Source organism: Aspergillus nomiae, assembly GCF_001204775.2.
Source record: "Aspergillus nomiae NRRL 13137 chromosome Unknown contig00021, whole genome shotgun sequence".
Taxonomy (NCBI): Eukaryota; Fungi; Ascomycota; class Eurotiomycetes; order Eurotiales; family Aspergillaceae; genus Aspergillus; species Aspergillus nomiae.
The window spans coordinates 88,268-109,079 of NW_015378076.1; the positions used below are offsets into that span (position 1 = coordinate 88,268).

The 20,812-nt window shown below is 48.3% G+C and overlaps 9 protein-coding genes across 9 annotated transcripts; 5 read left to right on the top strand and 4 right to left on the bottom strand.

The window, feature by feature from the left end:
* Positions 1-69: 69 nt before the first annotated feature.
* On the bottom strand, positions 70-1,171 carry ANOM_001169 (putative short-chain dehydrogenase/reductase family protein; the record flags this gene model as incomplete). Its single annotated transcript, XM_015546426.1, has 2 exons — positions 70-190; positions 294-1,171. 2 exons carry the CDS (start codon positions 1,169-1,171, stop codon positions 70-72), a joined length of 999 nt encoding a protein of 332 aa, XP_015410910.1.
* Positions 1,172-1,767: 596 nt separating this feature from the next.
* On the top strand, positions 1,768-3,058 carry ANOM_001170 (gamma-glutamylcyclotransferase; the record flags this gene model as incomplete). Its single annotated transcript, XM_015546427.1, has 4 exons — positions 1,768-1,900; positions 1,970-2,015; positions 2,375-2,459; positions 2,537-3,058. Exons 1-4 carry the CDS (start codon positions 1,831-1,833, stop codon positions 3,056-3,058), a joined length of 723 nt encoding a protein of 240 aa, XP_015410877.1. The 5' UTR covers positions 1,768-1,830.
* A 416-nt stretch (positions 3,059-3,474) lies between these two features.
* ANOM_001171 (RNA recognition motif domain-containing protein) lies at positions 3,475-4,190 on the bottom strand (the record flags this gene model as incomplete). Its single annotated transcript, XM_015546428.1, has 5 exons — positions 3,475-3,503; positions 3,595-3,734; positions 3,822-3,928; positions 3,995-4,067; positions 4,171-4,190. The coding sequence occupies 5 exons, from the start codon at positions 4,188-4,190 to the stop codon at positions 3,475-3,477; spliced, it is 369 nt and encodes a 122-aa protein (XP_015410878.1).
* Positions 4,191-5,417: 1,227 nt separating this feature from the next.
* Positions 5,418-9,526, top strand: ANOM_001172 (E3 ubiquitin-protein ligase; the record flags this gene model as incomplete). The annotated part of the gene is made up of 6 exons (XM_015546429.1): positions 5,418-6,385; positions 6,455-6,642; positions 7,221-7,406; positions 7,473-7,840; positions 7,895-7,961; positions 8,013-9,526. The coding sequence occupies 6 exons, from the start codon at positions 5,418-5,420 to the stop codon at positions 9,524-9,526; spliced, it is 3,291 nt and encodes a 1,096-aa protein (XP_015410879.1).
* Positions 9,527-11,885: 2,359 nt separating this feature from the next.
* ANOM_001173 (uncharacterized protein) lies at positions 11,886-12,485 on the top strand (the record flags this gene model as incomplete). Its single annotated transcript, XM_015546430.1, has 2 exons — positions 11,886-11,972; positions 12,033-12,485. The coding sequence occupies 2 exons, from the start codon at positions 11,886-11,888 to the stop codon at positions 12,483-12,485; spliced, it is 540 nt and encodes a 179-aa protein (XP_015410880.1).
* Positions 12,486-12,487: 2 nt separating this feature from the next.
* Positions 12,488-13,614, bottom strand: ANOM_001174 (uncharacterized protein; the record flags this gene model as incomplete). The annotated part of the gene is made up of 2 exons (XM_015546431.1): positions 12,488-13,128; positions 13,188-13,614. Coding segments are annotated over 2 exons (441 nt in total), but the record flags the coding sequence as incomplete, so codon positions are not given.
* Positions 13,615-14,007: 393 nt separating this feature from the next.
* ANOM_001175 (translation initiation factor eIF2 subunit beta) lies at positions 14,008-15,467 on the top strand. Its single transcript, XM_015546432.1, has 3 exons — positions 14,008-14,287; positions 14,371-14,991; positions 15,049-15,467. The coding sequence occupies exons 1-3, from the start codon at positions 14,227-14,229 to the stop codon at positions 15,213-15,215; spliced, it is 849 nt and encodes a 282-aa protein (XP_015410882.1). The 5' UTR covers positions 14,008-14,226; the 3' UTR covers positions 15,216-15,467.
* Positions 15,468-15,865: 398 nt separating this feature from the next.
* On the bottom strand, positions 15,866-17,117 carry ANOM_001176 (AIM24 family protein; the record flags this gene model as incomplete). Its single annotated transcript, XM_015546433.1, has 5 exons — positions 15,866-16,072; positions 16,146-16,492; positions 16,555-16,920; positions 16,973-16,990; positions 17,066-17,117. 5 exons carry the CDS (start codon positions 17,115-17,117, stop codon positions 15,866-15,868), a joined length of 990 nt encoding a protein of 329 aa, XP_015410883.1.
* A 1,835-nt stretch (positions 17,118-18,952) lies between these two features.
* ANOM_001177 (SH3 domain-containing protein) lies at positions 18,953-20,307 on the top strand (the record flags this gene model as incomplete). The annotated part of the gene is made up of 4 exons (XM_015546434.1): positions 18,953-19,155; positions 19,254-19,671; positions 19,727-19,944; positions 20,001-20,307. Coding segments are annotated over 4 exons (750 nt in total), but the record flags the coding sequence as incomplete, so codon positions are not given.
* Between the last annotated feature and the right edge of the window lie 505 nt (positions 20,308-20,812).

Sequence of the window (20,812 nt, forward strand, 5' to 3'; positions counted from 1 at the left end):
TCCACAGTTTTATGGTTCGGTTAACTTATTTCTTCGTCTAATTTAATATTATATTACCTATATTATCCTTCACTCCCCAACCAACTCCTTGATTTCTGGAGATTGCTCTTGCAGAATCTCCATGATCTCCTTCCATGCCTTGACCTGGAATTCCTTTCCTTCCGTTCCCGTTGTCAGCGCGGTAGATTCGCTGTCCTTGTTAGCATGTAATAATAGAATCCAACTGAAGACCGAAAAAAAGAAAAAAAGAAGAAGAAGAAGAAGGAAGGAAAGGAGAATATGAAGAAACATACTCTAGATACCCGTCACTCCTCCAGCATTTCCCGTGCGATTCTGCTCCCTGGTATGTGGCACTAACGAGCGACCGACTTCCTTGCTCTGCCGTGCGAGCAAAGAGCTTATAGAACAGCCAAACAAACCATCGCTCATAGAACCGATCATACTGCCGTCCAAGCGATGACACACAGAGTCCCGGGCTTATCGTATTTACAATAACAGGGAGAGTTCCATTCTCATTCCGTACTCGATCAGCCACCGTCTTCAGAGCGTACTCCAACAGCAGCTTAGAGATGCCGTACTGCTTTGGGCCGCTAAAGTGCCGTGGATCATTCAAATGCTCCAATAGCGGCCCTTCCGTCCGAAGGCTTGTAGCCTTGACTCGAACAAACTGTTGGCTGGAAACGACAGCAAGGTGCGCCGGGGTCGAGTCAGATGAGCTGTCTCTCAGCTTCGGAAGGAGCAGAAGCGCCAGTAGAGAAGTGGATAACGCGTTAACCTGCAACGTTTCTTCCCATCCCTCCGGAGATGCGGTATACCCTCGATTCCATAGACCTGCATTGAGGAGTGCGATGTCCAACTGCTTGACTTCCTTTTCAATGCGGCTCGCAAAGGTTTTGACACTTTGGAAACTGTTCATGTCCAGCTCCCAGACTTGGATCACTCCCTGTCTGGTGGTGCGCTTTTCCAGCTCGGTTTTGACTACATCTCCTCGTTCGAGGCTGCGACTGCCGATAATAAGGGATTCCACGCCTAAATTCAGAAGTTTGATGGCGGCTTCGAATCCCAGGCCAGACGTGGCTCCAGTTAAGACGACGGTCTTGCCGGCAAAGGAGACTGTTGGGTCGACTGGGACAGTGTATTGTGTCCGGAGAAGGCGAAGTAAGCTTGCCATAGTAACTATATTTCCACGGACAAACAAAATGCGATAGTTGTGGATGGACGTTGGAGTAGATGATTTGTTGAATAGTTGCACGAGAGCAATACAATCAAGAAGCAACTATTCGAAATTCCGGTCCGTATAGAAAAGGAGTTACACCATTCTGTGTAGACTATCTTGTAGTATGCTTTTCTTCACTAACTATTGGGACATTGATCAATAAGCAGGGGGTTTCATTAGAACCTGAGGCAGCAAGAGGAGACGGGGGAGAATGTCGGGTGCAGCGGGGCGTCAGCTATCAGAAATGATTGGTCTAATGTTGCATCAACTTCCGCCATTTCTCCCACATTGATAGTAAGCAAACAGTACAAACACATGGGGTGAATTGTACAGCACATTCTTTGCAATGCTCAGTAATACACATTTACCTCTGAAGATAGCCGTTTCCCTACATTTCAATGGTAGGTTGAAGGAAACTAGAGGCCACCTAACTATTTTGGATTTCTACTGCTGACGAAGCCTTGTTTCGGGGGCTGTTTCCACTTTACGCATTTCCATTTCCATCCCAAAATTTATATACACATTATAGAGACGAACAGACCTTGTAATTTTAGAGCAGACGGTTAAGATTCGACTCTATTAGACAGACATGGCTTCTTGTAAGGACACTAGCCATGCTTCTCCAGATGGTCGAACATGGCGCAGTTACTTCCCAGACGGTGATCTATGGGTATTTGGATATGGGTGAGTCAACGTCCGTCCTGGGGGAGAATAGGATATTCGGGATTCCACAAAAGTTCTAATGGACAAAAGCTGATGTTACCAAGGAGCTTGATTTGGAAGCCACCACCGCATTATGGTACGTCACTCTGGCTTTGGACTATTTTATTTGGGTCTTGGCCAAGGACAAAGGACACAGCACTGTTGCCAGTTTCCCGGACCTGAGCTGATCTGCGACCTCGTATAGATCAAAGAGTACCGGGTTATGTCAACGGCTATGTGCGTCGCTTTTGGCAGGTTCGTCATCCCGTGAAATATGGAAGCTTTTGCTGTGAAGCTTGAAGCAGCGGCACTTGTCTTCTCCGTTTCTCCGTTGTACCTTCTTCTATACTAAACACGACTAACTTCAACCTGACGACATATAGGCTAGGTAGGCTATAGTCTCTTGAAACGGGCATTTGGTTACCAATTCCAAGCTGTAAAGCTGACTGTACTAAGCACCGACCATCGAGGAACGCCGGAAAATCCCGGACGAGTAGTAACGGTCATAGAACGGGGATTTTGGGAGACATTGAATGATCCGGTATGTGGTCATTCCCATCTGCACCGGTCAATCCGTGTAAATATCTAGGCTTGTCATCTCACATCACTACCATGCAGCTTGCACAACTAGAATCATCGTCAGCAGGTCGAGTTTGGGGCGCAGCATACCATATTCCCGCCTCGCATGCCGAAGAAGTCCATGATTACCTCGACGAGCGCGAGATTGACGGATACACTGTGCATTATACTCCATTCTACCCGTTCTTGGGGTCCAAGGCCGCGGAGTCGGAATCCAAACCGATGACCTGCATGGTGTATATCGGGCAACCTACCAACCCACAGTTCCTGCGTGACCCAGCTCGTCGTGAGCCGGAAGATGTTGCGGAGGTGATTAGTCGCGGATGGGGTCAGAGTGGGAAAAATACCGAGTATCTTTATCTGCTAGAGAAGGCGCTTGAGGGTCTCGGGCTTGGAAGTGCTGATGGCTATGTCACGGATTTGGTTCAACGGGTGAAGGCCATTGAGGAGGACGATGAGGCGGCGAGAGATGAAGAAGCGGCTGAGAGGGATTTACAGAAGTCGCTTAGTCGGTCAGAGGAGGAGGCACATCGGGCTTTCCAAAACGAGGAAAGAGTGTGACTTTACATTGACGTTGCTCTATGATCCATGATCGGCGCTCAAGTGCAAAGCTTACATAGACTATAAGGTTTCAATATTATAGAGCGTTCCCCTCTTGTACTACCGGCGTAGACCCTTGCCGCATACTATCTGGTTACAGATTGGAATTTTTCCCTGCGTCACATGGAGATTCAATATTAAACGAGCAATAAAGGTATGATCTTAGTAACAGAGATAGAGCATCCGTGATTCATCAAAACCATGCTTCCGCCGTCATACTGCATTTCACTTCCTCTTCTGCGATTCGTGTCTCATGAAGTTTTATCGAGAGAGAAGATTATCTGAGCGATGAAATCCGTTTGAACAAAACACAAAAAGGATCAGTCCAGCTGCACCATACTTCGGTCCACGCTTTAGTTAGAGGTAAGGGCCATAGCCTAGTTCTCAGCGTTGTTTTGGCGCCAGCCTGGATGCCATTAGCTTGATAAGAACACCAATAAAATAAAGAGAACTGCGATGCCCTCGGATGTAGAGGCCAAGCAGAAGGGATCGCTTACTGCCACCACCGTATCCGCCACCACCATATCCACCACCGTTTCCTCCGCGCGAGTTGTATCCGCCACGGCCGTGGAAGCCGCCATCGTTGCGACTAGGTCGTTCAGAGGCTTTGTCGACGCGGATATTACGACCGTCAAACCTAGTTTTGTAAATCTTCGATCCACGCGGAGAAGTTGCGACAGCACTGTGGGATGAAAGGGATGACAGTAAATAAATGAATGCTCACTCCGTATTGTTCAGTCCTTGCACCGCAGCCTCGGCTTCATCCTCTGTGCTGAAGCGGACGAAACCGAATCCGCGACTGCGGTTGGTGTCGCGATCCTTAACGACAATCTGAAGATTATTAATATAACCATGGCAGAGAGAGGGAATGGCTCTACAGTAAATTAGGGTACTAACAGCTTCTTCGACCTGACCGAATTGGGAGAAACCCTCACGGAGACTGTCGTCAGTGGTGTGCCATGACAGGCCGCTGTTTGGTGGTGTCAGTGAAATGATCAATTAGGATGTCCTTGTTGAGGTGGGAAATAGATGACAGCTGCTATTGGGAGTGAGTGTGGGGAGGGTAAACAGACCCAACAAATACTTTAGACATTCTGAAGGTTTTGTAGAGTTGGACAGAGACTAAGGGGGGGAGTCAGTAGAGGAAGGAGTAGTAAGAAGGATGAAGATGAGACGAGATTTGTGCGATAAAATGATGGTTCGGCTGAAAGAGGAGGATGACAATGGAAGAAGAGGGCCCGTGGGGAACATGAATGTGAAGGAGGCTACTAAGGTCCTAAAGCGCCGATTTGCAGAATCATCGGCCTTATCACGTACATTTATTCAAGTGGAACCGCTGCAGTGACTAAAACTGTCAATCATGCACATTCACTATTGCTACAGAAGGGAATCTCTGACCAAAGATGATCGGATTCAACTGCACGTTGTGCCACAAAAATCAATCCTCTAAATTTTTTAAAAATTTAAAATTTTTCCTTTTCTTTTTACCGAAGATTTGATTGAGGGAAGATTTAAAGCGGGGGGGGGAATCAAATATTATGTACACCACTCGTACACTCTTTCCTCTCCCACTTGCAAGACAAACAGCCAGCCTGAACGGTAACAATACTCAAATACTGCACCACGGAGGGGGGTCCGTTTGCAATGCTCTGGATTGGACTGATTCTAAGACGCTAACCCAAGCGTTGCGGAACACCTCCGGTTCCCCTCATTGTCAATCTAATGATTTTGATTTTTATCTTAATTTTTTCTTCCTGGATTCTCATTAGAAGGTGTTACCAAGACAAGATCTAAGTATTAATATGGGAAGCAAGTAGCGGGTGTTGTCTAAAGATGAATATCTCGTAGCTTCACTTCGGGAGGAAAGCATGTCTACCGCATATATATATATATATATATTTACCCTCTGATATCGAGGTATCTCCCATAGATATCGTAGCGGTTCAGGACAGCATACTAATTCCAATCAATATTTCCTCGATTATACAGAGCTTGTAAGCTGGCATTCTTCTATGTACGTATTACCACGTAGTATCAGATTCACTAGATAATGGCACTGTATCTGGACGGATTGGATAGTTGGTCTTACTACAGTATCTATAGCTGTGCTGGATATCATGATCTGTCTGTAACTGAGAAGTGAATAGTCAGTCATGCTGATTGCACGTACCAGGGTATCAATTTGAATTCACCGCGATTCTACCCACCCTCGCTTTTCAGTCATTTCAAAACACCTTCGTTCGCAGTTCCATTCCCATTTCACACTTCCGCCTTCTTTCCATCGCCAGCTTCTATAACGCCTTATCTATTCCATTTCATCATGGATGAGCCGACTAAGGAGCTAGTGCTACATTTGATGGAGGAAGATGCCAGAGGCGCCCTTGGACTCATGAAGGGCAAAGGGAGCGCGGATCAAGTAACTGACCATGAACTGACACTCACTGAATGGGCTCGAGAGCTCCGTCATTATGCATGCACGTTTGAAGACTACAGAATGGCGAAGAGCCTAGCTAGAGCTGTTTTCGATGATGGTGATGCTCTCGTAGCTGCAACGGAAGAAGAAAACAGAGCCTTTGGGGATCGAATGACCGCACTGCAACTGGGAGGTCTCAGCAAATCAACTCCTGATCAGCTACTGGGGCAGAATAAGGCTGCGATGGCTGGCCTAACTGGTCTGGTGGGAGGTTTTACTACAGTGTCGAAGCAATCGAGACCTACAGATGCAACCGAAGTTCGAAGTTCAGGCTTCCCAGGGGCTGAAAGCTCGAAAGTTGCTGCTGCCCGGAAATTTGACAGTCAGAGACACCTCAAATGTGTAGCCTGTATGGAAGCCAGGCCATTCTTTGACATGTTTAGGGCAATCTGTTCCCATTACTACTGCAGGAGCTGTACCGGCCGCCTGGTGCACGACTCTCTTGTTGACGAGTCCCTTTTCCCACCCAAGTGCTGTCGTTTGCCATTCCCTTTATCTACAATACAAACACTTCTGGATGAGGAAATGATTCAAAAATTCGAGGAGAAGACAGCGGAGCACAATGACTCCAATAGAACTTACTGTGCTAGTCCTTCGTGTTCGCGATACCTCCCCCCTGCCCCGGTGGCCCTTAGCACCAGAACCTGCCCTTCTTGCAACACAGAAACATGCTCTACATGCAAGCAGCGAGCTCATGCTGGCCTATGTGTCGAGGGGCAAGCGGAAATTCTGAATATGGCAAAAAGAGAAGGATGGCAGCGCTGCGCGAGATGTCGGAACATCGTGGAGCTAAAGAGTGGCTGCAATCACATCACGTAAGTGCAAAAGCAATGAGACTTGTTAATTCTTGATATGGAAATCTGTCTGATAGTCTTCTGCTCTAGATGCCGTTGTGGGTTCGAATTTTGCTACGCCTGTGCCTCGAAGTGGAAGACATGTAGATGCGAAGTGTGGGACGAAGACAGACTATTCGACAGAGCAAACCAAGTCGCCGCTCGGAATGATGAGAACCCTCGGCCTGCACAACAAGAGGTTCAGAGGGCAGCACAGGAACTTCGTGAGCAGCACAACTGTAAGCATGATGCTCGCTGGAGGAGGCGTGATGGGCAACACTCGTGCGATGTATGCCATGACCTGCTTCCTGACTTCATTTTACGATGCCAGCGCTGCAGGATTGAGGTCTGTGTACGTTGCAGGTATAATCGTCTCTGATCCACGGACAAATCCAAGCACATCAGAGGGGACAAGGTTCAACAAGCGATTTCCATGAATGGAGAGGCGGACAAAGAGGGTCCTAAGGATGTGTGCTAAGGAGCAGCGTTGATGGGTCGGTTTCAATATGATCATGGGAGATAGGTTCCTAGGGTAATTGTACTAAATTAGTGACGAGATAATAGGTGGACACTGTAACAAAGCTACTACTACTGCTACTACTAGTACTCACGTTCACTCGATTGCAAACGCAAGTCACGAGGGTGCTTCTATATTTGGTAATCGTGGCTGCCTCAGACATTTCGGTCAGGCTTCTTCAAATACTCAATTGGATGATGTCACAATGGCGGCCATATCTCTCAGCCAGACATCCTAAGATGCCCCACTGTCTTCCTATATACATCTATCCACTTCACATTTCGACTTATCCGTCTCCAGATCCCCGTGTTCCCTCTACCAGCATCACATTAAGCACATATCTCACACCAGCTGTCTCGATGAGTTCGGGGTCGCAGTCTCGTATTTTTGAGTGGTTGGCAATGATTGAAGACGAGCCTGTGCCATCCGACACCCCTAGATGGTCGTACCCATGCCGCAATTTCCCCAAAGTTCAAGATTTTTATGGTAAGCTACCGGGCATTGAAAATCAACCAAGGAGATCAACATCGGTCATGTGTGTTGAGAGCATAGTGAGAGAGAGCGATGCTAGCTTACAACACCTTGGCCCCTCATGCCAACAAGTCGCACATGTACCGCGAGTCCAGGAACAAGCACTGGAGACGTATAGGAAACAACACTGCCCTGGGTCAGTAGGTTCTGTGTCGTGTCTCATGTCTTCCCAGAAAGTTGCCAGCAAGGGGAAGGAAGAACGATCTAGGTATGAGCGCCAACCACGCCACAAGACAAAAGACGATCATTATGAGTACAAGGGCAAGATGTCTCATGAGAAAGGTGGCAGGGTGACAAAGACTAAGAGAAGAAGATCCACCAAGAGGAATAGAAAGCACACCGTGAATGATAATTTTCACGCCTCTAATGTGGCTCGGGATCGATTAACCGTGAGCAAAGAGAGACAAGCCAATCTGGCAAGAACACGCTAACCATATCCATAGCTTCAATCTAATATGAACCTAGGTCTGTTTCAGATGGGTAGGACATCATCACCGGTCAAGGTTCAGGGTAAGCTTCCTATCTTTCTAAGTTTGGGTTCGAAGCTGACAGATTGATCAGGGCCTGACCTCAGCTTTTCGGAAATGAAGTTTCTTTCCAATAAAGCACGAAAAGAGCGTGAAGCAGCATGTATTTATCGAGATAAGGAAAAAAAGGGAAGCGTATATTGGGATTCACCAAATCAAAACCCAAGAGCTTGTTCGTCATTATTGAATACTGTCGATGAACAGGCACATCATCAGGAGAGATATGCGTTTCCTCATGAAACATCAGTATATGAACATGGCCAGAGGAGCACCATGCTTCAGGCTCACAAAGACGGAAACGCTCAGCACCAAAAAAAGGGAAGCGAGGCTATATCTAAGACCGCCACAATGTATACATGGCCTGAGAGTGTGCGTGAATATTCTGCATTGGATGGTGCATACGAGAAGTGCACGGAACAGTTTCTCAGTGTCGACTTGGACGTCCAAGATAATAATGAAGCGATAGCAACAGTCAAATCTACAAGAAATTCCTGGAGCTTGGAAGAGGTGAAATGCCTCCCTGATCAGAGAAAACAGCTTTGGGATTCAGATGCCCATAGCCCTGCTGTGCCGACAAACGCAAGCTTTCACTGGAGATCCCAAGAACGCAAGCGACCTCAGTCTGTCGGAGAGGGGGAGCCTGCTCAGACCCCGACGATGGTCAAAGAGTATAATAGCAAAGACAACACAGACAGTTATGGAGCCATTAGCATTCCTGCCACGAATCATCCTGATCCGGCATCTGAGCCACCTGCACTTCTTAGAAGTAGTGGAGATACAGACGGTGTGTCAATGCACATGTCGCATAGGCAGCCTGCACCGGCATCACCACAAGCCATCGACCAGGCAGACATCATTGAGCCACCTACGAGCGACTTTACACTTTATCCCGGTACGTCGAGCTTCGTTAGCTCCTCGCTACATATCCAAAAACCGACGTCTGTGATGCAGTCCCACGACTCCCACGGATTACAAGAAGCAAAAGCATCTATGGCATCTGCAATGATTTCAGATTATGACAAGTCGGCGGCACAGTTTGCAAATAAGGCAGCACCCTTGCCTGGAGGGGATTGTGCCTTGATAGAACAGACTCTAAGTGCGGCATACGATGTGATTATGCACCCAGAGCAGGACCCCTTGTATAAATTTCCTAGGCACCGAACGGTAGACAAACCAGTAAGGGACGCTTCCTCTGGCGTAGGCGGCAATGGAAGCATATTTCAGGTACCGGAAGATTTCCATGGCTTGCCAGATGATTTAGCGCCATACTGGTGCCCTGGGATTGCGTCAGAAACAGGGATTTTCTCGCATGGTTCATATGATTCTGCCCAGCCAAAGCGTTGCCCGGGAGTCTCCCAGCCAAATCATGCAGTCTATCTGCAGTGTTTCACCGGACAATTCCTGGATGCTAGATATTCTGCAGGAGAAACCCAAAACGAGAGAATGGCAGGGGCGGAGTCTAGACCGACCGCAGCCATGGTCTCGGGTCTGCAGGAAGACCTTTTGGGTGGGCTTAAAGGGTTTTGGCGACAGCAGAAGTTGTATTAGGGGTTTGCTCTTGGTGGGTTTTGACTATGGTATTTGCTTTCATACTTGGGCTCTATATTGAATACTGCGTTTTATGCCTGGTATTCTACCTATGATGTCTTGGTCATAGATGTATTTCTATGGAATATTTACTAGCAATTTCAGGTTTGATGTACGCGCGGATGCTATTTCATCAATGATGAGTGGACACTATCCATTCTCCAACAACGGCTGAGACACCGAGATGACGAAACCATTCTCATGGAACAGATAAACAAAACACAGACCCAAGGGAATGGATAATAGTTCCACTGATACGCCACTAGGCATCCTTCCGGCCGAACGAACCCAACAATACGGCATGACACTGGTGGAAGTTTGCCGTTTGGACAACTGGCAGTCCCTGGCCCCAGTAATCCGTTGCCTTCAGCCGACTGATCGACAGCTCGTTAATTTCGGCGTTCTTTGCTTTTTCTTTCGCCCGTTCGCCTGGAGCATGAGGGGATTTAGCTCGGGGGCAGTTCCCAGTGGAGTCAGACGATGTCAAAGGAAGGACAGCCTTGTTTCTGAGAAACTTGGTCATCGTGGTTGTATAGATCACATAAAGCCTTCTTAACGTCTTTCCCTATCTAGAAGCCCTATTATCTCGTGTTCTTTTTTTCAGCTCCCTCCTCATTCTCTCCTTCCTTTCACAATACACAACGACGAACAAGATGAAAGAAAAGGAAAAGCAAGAGAGGGACAGAAACCGACAGCGGACTCCAACCCTGCTAACAAGGATCATGCGGTAGTGCGTATTACTGCATGGGATTAAACCCATTCCAAACCACGGTTGAATAGATACCATTATCTCATGAAAATCCATTCCGTACAGCGTGCCTCTTCCTTTCTTTTTCCCCCCTTTTTCAATTAACCAAGTCCACATACACTAAAACTCTGCGCAGGAATTTTAGTGTATGCAGAATTATTCATGTTTTGCGCACCAGATAATATCAGACTCCCCTGTCCTTATTCATGCACAAGCACTAAAACGGAGTGAACCAGGTCCCTGGGAAAGGAAAATAAGCCCATTCCACGTCTTTCCCTTTTCTATTTGTTCCATAAGAAGGGTAATATTCACGGAAAGGCAAGCATCCGTGCTGGAAATCATGGACTCGTCCAGTTCAAAAGTACGTCCAAAGTACCCGTACGTTTGTCTATTTGGAATTGAACCTGGTAAGAAAGAAAGGGAAGGGCCTTGTGAGAGGCACAAGACCCTGCTAGAATTGGCTTCTCAGCACCACACGTCTTCTTTAGTCTCCTAGAATAAGTTAAAAGCAAAAGCCCACGTCACCGCTGGTTCAGAGGTCTGGCGCTCAGCCGGCGATCTACTAGTTTAGCATGAACTTTGAGGGACGAGGAACGCCCGCACGGGCCCTTGCAGGAAACCCAGCTGCTGGGTACAATGCCAGTTGTGCTGTACAAGGTTACCAGCGCGAATCTTTTTTCTTTCTTTCTTTCTTTTTTTCTTGTTTCGCCCGTTTCCTGGATTTGGTTAATGCTGGGCCATTATATGCATGTGTGGAGCCTTTGGCTAGTGGGTGATTCTTTTCTTTTTCTGGTGTGATCATTTGGAGTGGGCTATGTTCATTTCTTCCGGAGAACTCGCTCAGGGACTGGCGACGTATTGATGTGAGAAATTCTCTGAGGAGATTTGCCATATTACTGCAGACCCGACCGTTTCATATCTGCAGCTAATTCTGCATGGCTGACCAAAAGATCAGGGATAAAAGTACTAAGTCCTGCCACAATAGGTAGCGGAAGTGCGGTCTGCTTTCCCCGGACAGAGCCTCGAGGAGACGGGCTCATGGGCCATACACCGTCGCCGTTAGTTCACATCCAAATCCCGGGATTGCGACGTTGCTATCTCTTGACTCGTTGGGCTCGGATGGGTGGGGAGGACAGGCTATCGGAACGACGGAGGGAACAGGGGGCGTGGGTGCCTTGTACTTCACTGAAGACCCGGGGGTGCGGTTTCTGGTTGCATCTAGTCTCTATTTGTGCAAAGGGCGTGGATGTATGTGCCTGATGGCTTGGGTTGACGGCATCCATTGGCGTGATTTGACTGACCGACTGATTAACCTGCGGTTGACGGTATCTTCATTGTTATGGGTCAGGTACTGTAGATAGGCATGTTTGCCTTTAATGTGTGCCTGGCTTGCTCCAAGCAGATACCGCAAGTGCACTGCATATAAAGAGCTGGTTCATCGCCCTGGCGATGTGGCATAGATTGTTCTGGTTGCTATAGTGCCTGGGCTCGGCGTCTGTTCACATTCATCAATCCGCTGAACGTTTGCTTAACTCTCTTCTCCATAACACCATCCACCACAGACAATACAAGATGTCCTCCGAGCCTAGCACCGAAGAGGTGCCCAACAGCAACTTGACTGAGAGAAACCTTGCTTTACATAATACCATTGAAGAATCTGTAGGCCCAGATGGCTCCTTCGCAACAGTGAACGCCGGAGAGTGTCTAACCCTGCTGTAGGAAGAGTCAAGAAACGGTGTCATGTCGTGGATAGAGAAAATCATAACCGAAGAGCGAATCCATCAACACTTCTCTCAGCTCGGGATGCAACGCTTGAGCGCGCATGGCCAAGACAATGTCGACATCGAACAGGCCATGGATCACCTCAGTCAGGTTACCTTTGCCTCGAATTCCGCGGAAACTCAGAACCAAACCACCGCGAGCCTGAAGCTCTTCGAACAACAGCAGCCAGGAGCTTACCGCGAGACCCCGCTTGAGCGCTTCTTGACCCCGGATGGATGCAGCGACCTTAGCTTTTACGCTCGAGAAGCCCTGTCGCAACTGGGTACTGAATTTGGCGATATGGAGGGACAGGATAAACGCAAAGCGAAAGCCAAGGAAAACATAGAACTGGTTATCCGCAACAAGGCGCAGAAAGGAGTGAGAAAGGGGTTAGGTGATGGAGAAAAGTGATCGAAATTGGGTCTGAGCACCGTCCATCAAGGACAGGTCAACAAGAAGATAGTAAATATTGAAGATGAATTGAATTTTCGTGAACTGCCGCGAGTCTCCCAAAGCGTCCCTCCGATTTTATAAGATTCAAACCCGAAAACACGCCTGGATCAGATTTTATGTATATGCACTGAAGTTTGATTGGGTATAATTGTATCACAAATTATGCTGAAACGCTGCTCAACTGGAACCATCTTTGGAATGCTCACCCAACATACCACCAGATAACCAGCTGCTTGTTCCAAAAAAGCGTACCTGTCCCTTGGCACCGTGGAACAACCAGCACTGACACGCCGGATTTGTGGTTGCATACACAGACTAGACAGCACAGAGCTGCATCTTCCAAGACCGTCCAACCATACGAACTGTAAGCACGAGTTGCTTTTACCTGAAACAAGAAAGAGCTAAGGCCGGCGGAATGTGATGGTACAGTTGCCATGTATATGTCTATCGACGCCAAGGAACTCTAGTATAGGATGATGCATACGGCTTGGTCCGAATCATAGCGAAGCAAGGGCTGCAACGGCGCCTGCTCCCTTGAATGCCGCCTGGTCTTTGACGACAACTTCAACAGGGTATTTCCACTCCATGAACCTGGTCCAACCTATGCACATAGTCAGCATGTGGCCCCCGAAACCGACGCACCCCCATAGGTTAACATACTCCAATAGGCACACTTCCTCCCCAGGTACTTCCCCATGAAGGGCACGACGACCATAGTCAGGAGGAGCTCCAGCTGCTCAATGCTTTCTCGCCATTCCTCCTCGGCGTCAGAGTAGTCGTCTGAGAAGGTATCTAGGTCCGAGGCAGAGGTAGATTCTGAGGGAAGAGAGGCGACTTCATCGTCGGAGATGCTGTCTACAGAGGAGACCATATAGGCCGATGTAGCGAGTGATGGGTTGGAGGCTGAGGGTGATGGGTACGACATGATGGAATGGCACTGAGACACTTCTGAACAATAGGAATGGAAGAAAAAGACAAGCAGGTTGTAAGCTGTCAATCAAGCAGTGGCCCGCCTACCGCTTGAAAGAGGATAGCGGCATGAGTAGGACCCAGTTAATGTCCGTGAGGAAGAAGGTCGAGATTGGCTGCGTTGATTGGAAGTGAGGTTGATTGATAGTCTGATGTAATCCAGGGGAGGGCCCCTCACGTGACTCGACTCGTACAGTATCGTAACATTACGCCGTACCGAATGGGTTTGACTCACGGATCACGTGAGAACGACCCGCGATAACAGATTCGCCATCAGACTCGTCGCAGATACGGTTCTCAGCGGAAGTTCATAGCGACCTCGTTGTCTTGCTCAAGAGCATCATTCCTACTGTTGAAAATTGCGATTTAATCTGTCTTGGTGGAGTGTGATACCCCTGTCTGCGCTCACAGCCCGATAGTGATTCAACATGGCGGATACAACTGTACGTCACACGCTGTTTTCCCTTACCGATCGTCCTCCCACATTTTCTTCACCTTTCAATCTTCTTCAACCCCAAACCCCCATTACTTTTGCCACTCCGCTTTAGGTTCTGATAGTAGTGCTGTGCTGCATTGCGAGCATTTACTGTCTACCTTTGTTTTTTGACGTCTGGGAATTTTTGATCCCAGAACCTCTTGTCCGCTAACGTTATCTGGCGGGGCCGAATAGGTCGAACAAGCTCCTCAAAAACAACGCAAGTCGGTCGCATTTAGTGAGGGCTCTGTCATCATGGATACCAACGGTGAAGTCACAGAGGCGCCTAAGGTGGAGAAGCCCACTGAGAATGAAGGTACGATCACTCGAGTCCCTTTTCCGTTATGCTCAGTTCATTTCGTTCGAGATCCATGTCCGGTGGCCTAATTAAAGAAACAGCCACAGCCGACAAGTCGGTCGACGAAGTTACCGAAATGTTCAAGGGACTGTCGAAGAAGAAGAAGACAAAGAAGCCCAAGGATGCAGAGGCCGGCGAAGGCGACGAAGCTTCCCCCGCAGCTGACGGCGAATTCGACCCCACCGCCCTGAAAAAGAAGAAGAAGAAGACCAAGAAGGTTGACGCAGGCGACTTCGAGGCCAAGCTGGCCGAGGCTGGTGCAGCAGAGAAGGGAGCTGAGGAGACAGAGGAGGTCCTTCCCGAGGGCGATCTCGAGGCCGGAACCGGTATCTGGGCCCACGACGCATCGCAAGCCATCCCCTACTCTCTGCTTGTGTCCCGATTCTTCTCCCTCATCCAGAGCCACCACCCCGACCTTCTGTCCAGCGGTGCCAAGTCGTATAAGATCCCTCCTCCTCAGTGTCTGCGTGAAGGTAACCGTCGTACCATTTTCGCCAACATCGCCGATATTTGCAAGCGTATGAAGCGTTCCGACGACCACGTCATGCAGTTCTTGTTCGCCGAATTGGGTACCAGTGGCAGTGTTGACGGCAGTCGTCGTCTGGTCATCAAGGGTCGTTTCCAGCAGAAGCAGCTTGAGAACGTCCTCAGAAGATATATTGGTACGGTGCTTCGCTTCCCCCATTCATTGATTTGACATCCACCTAACATACAACCAGTCGAATATGTTACTTGCAAGACTTGCCGCAGTCCCGACACCGAACTCAACAAGGGTGAGAACCGTCTGTACTTCGTCACCTGCAACTCCTGCGGATCCCGTCGTTCCGTCGCCGCTATCAAGACCGGTTTCCGTGGCCAAGTCGGACGCAGAAAGAGACAGGGCTAAACGTGATGTGGCGTCTTTGGGGGAGCCATGGTGGCGGTGGTTGTATTTCCTTGCGACTATCTTTTGGCGATTTATGATTTTCTTTCCCCCTTTCGTATAAAGATTTCTTTTTTCTCTCTCCTATGTGGATGATGATGACGACGTTGAGAGTAGTGCTTTATGGAATAGGAACTCAAAAAGTAACTAAGAAGAGACGAAGTGAAGACAATTCGACATGGCATGATAAGTATATGGATTGGTATGACTTTTCTAATAGTATTTTTTTTCCTTTACCTTCATGGTCGAACACAAATTAGAGTAAGAGTCTGCATCCAAGCGATGCCATAATATGCTCGACTTTCTGAATGAGCCAGACGATACTAAGACCGATTGGCAGCCATGAGACGCTTTCTTGGACACATGATTTCAACTAGCCGTATGGTCGTGTATGAGAAACATATACAATTTTCGACGCTGAAAAGATAATCGGTATAAAATACGCTCATTAACAACATAGTATAGCCAATTTGACACCAGGGGGAATATAGTCATGACAACAGGCAGAAAAGCCAGAAGAAGAGGTATTTGCAACAAGAATAAGCAAACAAAATGAAACAAGAAACCAGCTCTCTGCGGCGGTTCCCACAAATCAGACCAGCCAAAGTCTGTTACTACTTGGTACTGAGATGAGCCGCAAAGGCAGCGGCATTTCTCGTCTGCAAGTACACCGTCCCAGGGCCGTCGAATTTACAGGCAAGTCCTTCAGCGGAGCTATAAGTCGAGAACATGCCTCCCCCGGCAGCCCGCGTCATAGTGTACTTGCAATTCCAGGCGACGAGATAGCCGTTGTCGACCAGGTATGATTCGCCTTCAGGGATCTGCATTAGGTTCGGTTAGCGAAAGGGGCCATACGGACCAAAGCAGGAGGTGAGTGAGGCATGGAGTTCTTACATCTTTCCTGATAATGGCGCCAAAGCTTTGAAGCCATAGAAGACCGGTCCCAGACATATGGTAGATGATGAACCCCTCTCCCGAGAAAACGGCCTTCGTCAATCCCTGGGCCTTGTAATCCTTCACGATTCCACTGGTCGCGGCTAGGAATCCGTCTTTGCCAACTTTCCATGTTTCCGTGCCATTGAGGCGCAGGACAATGATATCTCCCAATGTTGGCGGAGCGAGTAAGATCTCACCAGGACCAGTATATGTGGAGAAGGTCATTGAACCTGCGAGCATTTTCATCATGCTCCACTTCATACTTCCCCGGAGCGAGATCTTTCCCGACATTGCAACCATCACGCCTAATCTACGCATTAGCACATAGGAAACTTCAGTCCAAAATATGGAGGGGCATGGTGTCTACCTGGCTTCGCTTCTATTGGACATCCCATCGCTAGCTGCATGGTAAGGATCGAATTACTGTCCCGGTGACTGATTCTGTAACTCCCGCCGTTGAACGTGCCGACATCATCTTGATTAGTAGCGGGTAGGATCTGAGCGGACGGGGATTGTACGGCTACTGGAAGCGACGGCGGCGGGGAAGGTTGGGGAGGTTGCACTGGGGTTGGCCCAAATGGACTGGTGTTATATCCATTTGCAGCAAACGCTGCGGAGTTAATATCAGTCGGCGGCGGTGTCACTGTCGGCGCTGTCTGTTGCCTCTGCGGCGCAGGGAAATCGAAGTCAGGCGCAGAGACATCTGAGACTCTGTGGGGGTGCGACTGGAACGCTATATCACAGGTAAGACCATTTTCAATATAGAAAACGAGATATTATCGTACTTGCGGCTCTCTGAGGGGCTGAGGTCAAGAATACCGTTAGTATTATCCCCAAAGAAGAGCAAGGGGAAAATAAGAGTGATCAGGTCGACCTACGAGGGAATTGAGATTCTTGACCTGGTGGTGGAGGGAAATAGGGAGTCGCCATTTTTCAAGATTTGAGGCCCTTTTCAGTCTTTCGCTGTATGCGTACTTGTCTTAAGGAAAAGTCGCGACTATCTCCTTTTCTGAATTACTGCCGCTTTGGAAGAAAGAAGGATAAAACAGAAAAACCAAGAAAAGATCAAAAATAGTTTCAGTGACTTAGAAGGGGCTTGATTGTTCAAGATTGTCTAAAGCTCGAATAGTACGGCATTGAATATGAGTCGAGATACATGGGAATAAAAGAAACTCTCCAAAGCAGTTTCTTGCGTTGTTAATATAGCTTCCGAGCTCAGACGGCAGACACAAGCACAGGCATCCAATGGTCTCTGTAAGCGCTGAGGATATGCCGTTCTTGCGATCTGATTGATCTAAAGGATCCAAGTCGGCGCTTAGAGGAGTAGTCTGTGATACGACCTGCAGCAACGTCCAGCCGATCATGTCGAACTTGAGACGGAACATCGTCTTTGATGGTCGCCTTCCGGCCAATCAGATACAATTTCCCCATAGTTGCAGAGTCCTCAATGGCCCGGCCAGTGGTCTTCGAAGTGAAGACTCGAGTCGAATCAGAGGAGAGCTCTGCGGGGATGCCATCAAGTATCAGAAAACGTTTGGAGGGGGCAACAAGTGGGGTAGGGCTAGGTTCTGGCCAACCACTTGGCAACTTTACACAATAGCCAGCGCTCTCTTGGACAAGATAGTGTTTGATTCTCTGGGTTTATATGCTAAATGCGTGTAAACCATATACAACCTATCTGTAGTTTGCTTTTACCGCCGATGGCAAGCCCTACGTAGGTAATGTGTCCATATTTGTAATGCACGTGCATACATCAACAGGCGACCTGCGCCGAGATAAACCATGACTACTAAGATATTCCCAACAATTAAATCTACAGATCTCAATGTTTCAACCATGGCTGGGTCAAATCGTCCAATATACTAGGCAAATATCGATAACCGATTTTAATCCTTACTTGAACATGGCTATCTAAGGTTGTTTACGACAATAGTACGGTCTCATGGGTATCTCGACCGTCGCTCCACATGGAATCGCCCAGATGGTATACATGGACTGGAAATTGCTATTGATCACTATTGCATGTAAGGGATGGAGGGGTTTGCTATAATTTTCCGTCAAGCTTCTACCTAGTCCAGGAATCCAGGCCTTGTATACCGGTGTTAACGGCATCACTACCGCATCACGTCGGGCTGAGGCTCCGACTTCATAAGGTGCGAAGTAGACTCTTGCTGTACATGGCCGGAAGCATACGGTATCATTTCTCGCCCTCATGTACTCCGTAAAATGTTATCTGATATGAGAATTAGGGAAACACTCAGGAGAGCAGTCACTGCTCCAATTAATGGAGGAAACTAATGGTTGCGTGATAATAAAAAACCTTTCACATTGAACGTAAAGGGGTGCTTAGGTGAAACAGACATGAGCATCTCCATTATGCCTAGAAAACTAGTTCAAGGTAGCACCTATAAATGGGGCATACTCGAGGTGTGCCACGGAGACAATAGAGCGGAGCAGACCTTCATAGATTGGGACACCAAATGTGACCAAACTGCAGCGTAGATGGCATATCCCCGTAAATATAGGCGAGAGATTCTGATATGAAGAACTGGTACATTCCTATTCATCAAACTGTGAGAGGACAGATAACTAGAAGTAGTATCAGAGACCTTGAGAGGGATGTTTCAATGATGCTTGGCAAGGATAGGCAGACATGGAAAGACTGAGAGGCAAAAGGCCAATGACCAGCGTTTGCCCCGACCGATCCGACTGGGGCGTCAGGAACGTCTTCCATTTCCCTTGGAGCGCATTTATCGGCTTTTTGGACTAAGCACCGCCCATCATTCTTTTTTAACTTATTCCTCGTTTCGAAAATTTTGAACCTCCGTGGTTTTAACATACGTCCACCTCTCTTTATTGAATTTCCTTTCAGTTCCCGTCGCTCTCTTACTTCTCTTTGCCGACCATGGCGTCCCAGAACAACTTCATGACCGCCATGACCAACCGGTCGCTGCGCACTGTCCGATTGGTATAGCACTCTCCCTTGCGCTTCAGGAATAGCACTTCTACTATATTCTGATACATAATATTCCGTAACATATCGCTAACCCCATTCATCTATTCTAGGAACTTGAGTTCCTTGCGGATGCGTCGGTCATCACTCCGCAACAACTGTCCTCGATTGTATCCCAACTACCCCAGGAGAACACTGAACGTTCCACCTCTGAACGTTCCGTCTCTGTACCTCAATCGCAGCCACCTGTCCAGCGGCACCAACCCCCAGTTGCAGCCCCAACTCCCATCCAGCCTTCTCCAGCTCCATACTCTCCTCCAACCCAACAATTTGCCAATACCTCGTTGAACGAGAAGGCCGCCTATCAACCGCCCCCACAGCATTATACTCCTCCACCACCTGCTTATCCCCAAGCTCCTCCAGTGCTCTCGGTCGCCAATGCACTCTACGCTTACACTCCAACGGATCCCGGTGATCTGGCCCTCCAGCCCCATGACCGGGTTCAAGTGCTGGAGCACATGAATGCCGATTGTAAGGAACTCCGGTCGCCCGAAACTGCTGGCACTTGACTAATAATGGCCTACAGGGTGGCGTGGTCGTAACGAGCGGACCAACTTGGAGGGTATCTTCCCTCGTAGTTATGTGAGCGTGATAGAAGACAAGGCGGCGCCAGCTCCTCCTTCGGGTTACGGAAATATGCCCCTCGAAGTCAGCCAGGGTGGCTCCGCCGAAAATCCGGAGGAGAAGAAACCGGCAAGTTTGAAGAGCAGGGCAAGAAGTTTGGCAAGAAGATGGGCAATGCCGGTACGTTCCCTAATAACCCGTGGCATATTCGTGATGACTGACTATCACTCGTCTAGCTATCTTCGGTGCCGGTGCTACTATCGGTTCCAACATTGTGAATAGCATTTTTTAGTGTGCTCGCTTTTCCAGCTTTCATTAATACCGGAGGGGTCTCAAGTTGGATACCATGCGTGTTGAATCCGTTTCTCACTCCTTTTGTTTCTGGGAATGGCGTTGGTGGTGTCTTTTCTTTTGCTGCTCGGGAGCCTCGTTCAGTTTGGCTAATGGGGATTATTTTGGAACCGTATGTCGCGGGTTATTTATAGCATGATCCATAGCCACGACGTTAATACAATTATCAGAATGCGACTTTCCATGCAATGATCTGTGAAGCCTTAGTTGAATTCTATGAACGGATAACTAATAGGAGTAAATCAAATATTGGTGCAAATCCAGCGACGAGGATATCCAAATAATGCCTGAGGCCTCCCAATCCAACCCCGCCCTCCATGCAGTGCCAGGTGCTATCTTGTAACTCCCTCATATCCTCTAGATCCGCCCTAGCAAGCTTTCCACTCGAAGCCACTTGAAACCCCACTAGCAGAAGAAATTTGAGTCCAGCGCGCCACGTTGGATGTTTAAGCGCCGGCGATCATGCACGTCTCCACAACTAGAAGACAGACCCAGCAGGCTGGCGCAAACTTATTCGGCATCGTCACTATGGACAAATATTGGATAATTCTTTCTCTAGGAAGCTGGCGAAGCGCCACTACTACACCATGTCGAGTTTCACCATGTATCTTGCCAGTAGGCGCCTTGCAAGGCTGATGTGGCCGACCGGGGTCCTTGGGCACTATGCATGAGTAGCGCAGTCGTTTGTATGAGGGCG

Coding starts and splice junctions, on each gene's coding strand:
- ANOM_001175 (XM_015546432.1), top strand. CDS start 14,227: ATGGATACCAACGGTGAAGTCACAGAGGCGCCTAAGGTGGAGAAGCCC. Junction 14,288..14,370: donor GAAGCCCACTGAGAATGAAG/GTACGATCACTC, acceptor TTAAAGAAACAG/CCACAGCCGACAAGTCGGTC. Junction 14,992..15,048: donor CGTCCTCAGAAGATATATTG/GTACGGTGCTTC, acceptor ACATACAACCAG/TCGAATATGTTACTTGCAAG.